This window comes from Volvox carteri, assembly GCF_000143455.1.
Source record: "Volvox carteri f. nagariensis unplaced genomic scaffold VOLCAscaffold_24, whole genome shotgun sequence".
Taxonomy (NCBI): domain Eukaryota; kingdom Viridiplantae; phylum Chlorophyta; class Chlorophyceae; order Chlamydomonadales; family Volvocaceae; genus Volvox; species Volvox carteri.
This window is the reverse complement of record NW_003307567.1, coordinates 499,085-503,393: the sequence shown is the minus strand read 5'-3', so window position 1 is coordinate 503,393 and position 4,309 is coordinate 499,085. Positions and strand designations below refer to the sequence as shown.

Genomic DNA, 4,309 nt, shown 5'->3' with positions numbered 1-4,309 from the left:
GCCCCCTACCCCCCCGCTACCCTTAGCCCAGCCAGAGGACTCGGATGCCCTTCGCAGAGACCGGCCAGAGTGCCATTTGGCTTCACTCCTGAAGCAGCTATCGCGGTCAGCTATCCCCCCCCCCCTACACCCCGCCCTGATACTCTCTCTGGTCACAGCTACAGCTACAGCTACAGCTACAGCTACACACAAAGCCCCCAACAGCTTTATCGCCGCGTTATCAGCGGTACGACAGGATGACGTGTTCCTTCTCCTCCTCCTCCTCCTCCTCCTTGAGTGTGCACAGCTGACCCTTCCTACTGCATAAGGCCCCTACAATTTCCGACACTGACGAGTATCTCAAACCCTAGTTAGGAAAACGATTGCGGCCGCAGCAGCCCGTAAAGACGCGCTCACAGCCCTGATGGGCCCCACGCTGGCTGCTGGTGCATGCGAATGAGAGCATGTACGTAGGCAGATACGTTCATGCATAAATAAGTACATACGCTGATAAATACGCGCATCCATTCCGATGTACGACACAGGAACACTGCTGCCATGAGGGAGGCGCATGATAGCGGCCCCCTAAGCCAACCAAGCCAACTGTAACGTCGTAGAGTCTTGATAATGCCGTACTCTTCGTACAGACGTACGAGGGAATTTGATTCCTAAGGCAATTTTTTCGCACCATCCACATCACCATTAACGGGACAATATCATCCAAAAGGCGTGCAGTGTAGAAAGCTTGTGGATGTGCGTGCAGGGGTGTGTGCGTAAGGGATTGGATGTGCGTGTGTGTGTGTGTGTGTGTGTGTGTGTGTGCAGACGTACCCCAGACGAATTCTGGTGATCTCCCCACCACGAACCACCCGCCGCGTCTCGAGAGCCACAAGCGAGAGGACACCACTGTGGGGCCCGTCGTACATGTTAGTTCGTACTGGGTCGGCAGTCCCATGGGGGACACAATGATGAGCGAGGGGGCTCACAAGGGGGTATGTGGGAGTACAAGGAAGTAAACCCATCACCCATTACTGAAGCCAGGTCGCTCCTCCGGATCTTTCCACCGTACTGCACGGTACTGCAACTCAATAATACGACATACGGTTGAGGGCCGCCTCATATCTCCATCTGGGACCCAACACGTACGGCGTTCTGGCGGCGGAGGAATATGGACAGCCGTACGAACTTACTGTCCGTACCCACCTGCAAGCCGTCGCCGGGGCCGTCCACCGAGCAGTGATGCGGTTACCCTCCCGTCTTTATCTTTAGATATCCCATGGGGCTGCGGCCTCCGCCTCCGCCTCCGCCTCTGCCGCCGCCGCCACCATCTCCTCCTCCTCCCGGCGCACCTCCTCGAACCAGGGGTGCCGCAGTGCTTGGGAGGCTGTGATGCGGCGGCGGGGGTCGTAGGTGAGCATCCGGGTCAGCAGATCGATTCCCATCGGGTCCAGTGCGAGTTGGGGAACCAGCTGAGGAGGGGAAATTGAGAAAAGCAAGAGTTCGGGAGGGAGAGAAAAAGGGGGAAGGGAAGAAGGGGAGTGATCACTTAGCAATCGGAGCTAAAAGTGCACTAAAACACACATGCTCACGCACGCACGCACACACGTAGACGTCATCAAAACACGAAGAACACGAAAACGTGTGTGTAGGAGGAGAAAGAAGATGAGAGCCAAGAGCCGCAAGAGGGAGGTGACGATGGTGACGACGACCCGGGCGTTTGACCCGGAGGATGATGGGTTTGCCGAAGGGTGAGGGAGACTTCAGGTTTGGCACGATCAACGCTCTGCCGTACTCCTGTACGGGCTTGTCTGAAGGGCAGGCAGGCACCAATCGTGCTGCTATTCCCACCCTGAATGTTTATTACCCCTATCTAGAGCCTCTTATATGTTATAAAATACTAAGGAATCCAGCCTCTCAAAGCTTACAAGAGCCATCCCCCCCTCTCCCTCCCCCCTCCCTGCCGTGCACTCCAACGGCACCCAGACCCCACCCCACCCACCTCCGGCATCGGCCGCCCCGGCCACTGTGGAAACTGATCGCTGAAGTTGGCGGCGCACCCCACCTCGCCCCACGCGTCAGCTCCAGGGGTGCCCAGCTTCTGGAACATGTCGTACAGCAAACCGATCTCGCACGACGACGTGAAGAGCGGCCCGCGGAGGAACATCTCCGCCAGGCAGCACCCCGCCGACCAGATGTCCACAGCGGGGCCGTAGTGGCGACAGCCCAGAAGCAGCTCCGGAGCCCGATAGAACAGCGTGACCACCTGGCGGGTGCGGGGGCGGGTGTGTGTGTATGGGTGTGCGGGGGCGGGTGTGTGCCTGTACGGGTGTGCGGGGGCGGGTGTGTGCCTGTATGGGTGTGCGGGGGCGGGTGTGTGCCTGTATGGGTGTGCGGGGGCGGGTGTGTGCCTGTGTGGGTGTGGGGGCCGGGTGTGTGTGTATGGGTGTGCGGGGGCGTCCGGCCGATCCCAGCAGCGAGGCACGTAAGTAATGGAAGGACGATAATCTTAATTATTGGCGAGATAAGGCCCCGCCCCGCTTTGGCGCCCAATTTCCTTCCTAGCCGAAACAACTTAAAAGCTCGTGGGGCGGGGCGGGGTGGGGTGGGGTGGGGGGTGGGGTGCACATCCAAGGCAGATAACCACCACTTAGATTCTAACAGGATACAAGCACAGATTCCTGTGTTATTGTGTGTTTGCATGTGCTCCCCAATCTCCCGATCTCGGTTACGTAACTCCCCTCGCCGCCCCGAAACCTCTCCTCCGTAAGCCGCTCTTCCCCCCCCCCAGCCCGCACCACCACTCAACACCGCACCCCGCTCCCACACACCCCCAACAGCTCCTCCTCCTCCTCCCCCTCCTCCCCCTCCTCCTCCCCCTCCTCCCCCTCCCCCTCCTCCTCCTCCCCCCAGCACGCACCCATTCGGTGTAGGCTCCGCCCTCATGGCCGTTGCAGGGCAGGTAGCCCCGAGACAAACCGAAGTCCGCGATCTTCACAACAACGCGATCGCGGCTCCGGTCGCCGCCGCAGCCGCCGCCCACGCAATCCGCCATCCCCGCCGGCGCCACGGCCGGGGTCAGTGTCCCCGCTGCTGCTGACCCTGCTGATGTTGCTGAACCTGTGCCTGCTGCAGCTGTTGTTATTGCTGTTGCTGTTGCTGTTGCTGTTGCTGTTGCTGTGGTTGCCGCCCCGGGCAGCCCCAGCAAGATGTTATGTGGCTTGAGATCTCGGTGCATGATGCTGTGGCAGTGGGCGTGGCGGAGTCCGGAGAGCACCTGGTACATGATCGACTGGTGTGTGTGTATGTGTGTATGTGTGTATGTGCATCCCGCGGGCGATGAAGGCGGGGACAGGATGTTGGGGAGCAGGAGGACGCGCAGGAAGCGGAGGGGAAGAGAGGGGCCAGGGGGGGGTAAGCGAGGACGATAAAAACACAGCACGGAAGTGAAATGCGGCTTCAAGATGACCTCGCAAAGGGAAGCAATGGATGACATGTATATTGTCATAACACTCTCCCTCAAAAGACGTTTTCCGGTATTGCCGTACGCCGTACAGAAGCACACCCGTAGAGGAAGCTATATCTATAAACTCTCAACACTGCCACTGCAGCTTGTGTGTACGGCAGCCCGGGGTAAGATGACACGGGCATATGGGTCATTTATGTCGTACTATACCTTAATAGTCCGGGGGTTGAGCGCGGGCTGGTTGTGCAGGAAAGAGTTGAGATCTGAGTCAAGGAGCTCCAGAACCAGATAGCAGTACTTGCTGGGGGTGGAAGCAATGACGTCACGCAGTCTGCGGGGGTGTGTACACGTGTATGCGTGACTGTGTGTGACTGTGTGTGTGTGTGTGTGTGTGTATGTGTATGTGTACGTGTGTGCGTGTGTGCGTGTGTGCGTGTGTGCGTGTGTGCGTGTGTGCGTGTGTGCGTGTGTGCGTGTGTGCGTGTGCGTGCGTGCGTATGTGTGTGTGTGTGTGCGTGTGCGTGTGTGTGTGTGTGTGTGTGCGTGTGTGTGCGTGTGTGCGTGTGTGTGTGTGTGTGTGTGTGACTGTGTGTGTGTGACTGTGTGTGTGTGTGTGTGACTGTGTGTTTGTGTGTGTGTGTGTGTGTGTGTGTGTGTGTGTGTGTGTGTGACTGTGTGTGTGCGTGTGCGTGTGTGTGTGTGTGACTGTGTGTGTGCGTGTGTGTGTGCGTGTGTGTGCGTGTGTGTGTGTGTATGCGTGTGTGTGACTGTGTGTAATTGTGTGTGTGCGTGTGCGTGTGTGTGTGTGTGTGACTGTGTGTGTGCGTGTGCGTGTGTGTGTGCGTGTGTGTGCGTGTGTGTGCGTGG

General features: G+C 58.6%; 1 protein-coding gene across 1 annotated transcript in view; it reads right to left on the bottom strand.

Annotated features, from left to right (window-relative positions):
- Nucleotides 1-1,325: 1,325 nt before the first annotated feature.
- Nucleotides 1,326-4,309, bottom strand: part of stpk12 (serine/threonine protein kinase 12) — a gene marked incomplete at both ends in the record, with an annotated part of 4,270 nt that continues 1,286 nt past the window's right edge. Inside the window, 5 exons of the mRNA XM_002951457.1 lie at nt 1,326-1,448; nt 1,979-2,242; nt 2,734-2,738; nt 3,097-3,268; nt 3,653-3,773. Of these exons, the coding sequence (XP_002951503.1) occupies nt 1,326-1,448; nt 1,979-2,242; nt 2,734-2,738; nt 3,097-3,268; nt 3,653-3,773 (685 nt within the window). The remainder of the gene's footprint in view (nt 1,449-1,978; nt 2,243-2,733; nt 2,739-3,096; nt 3,269-3,652; nt 3,774-4,309) is intronic.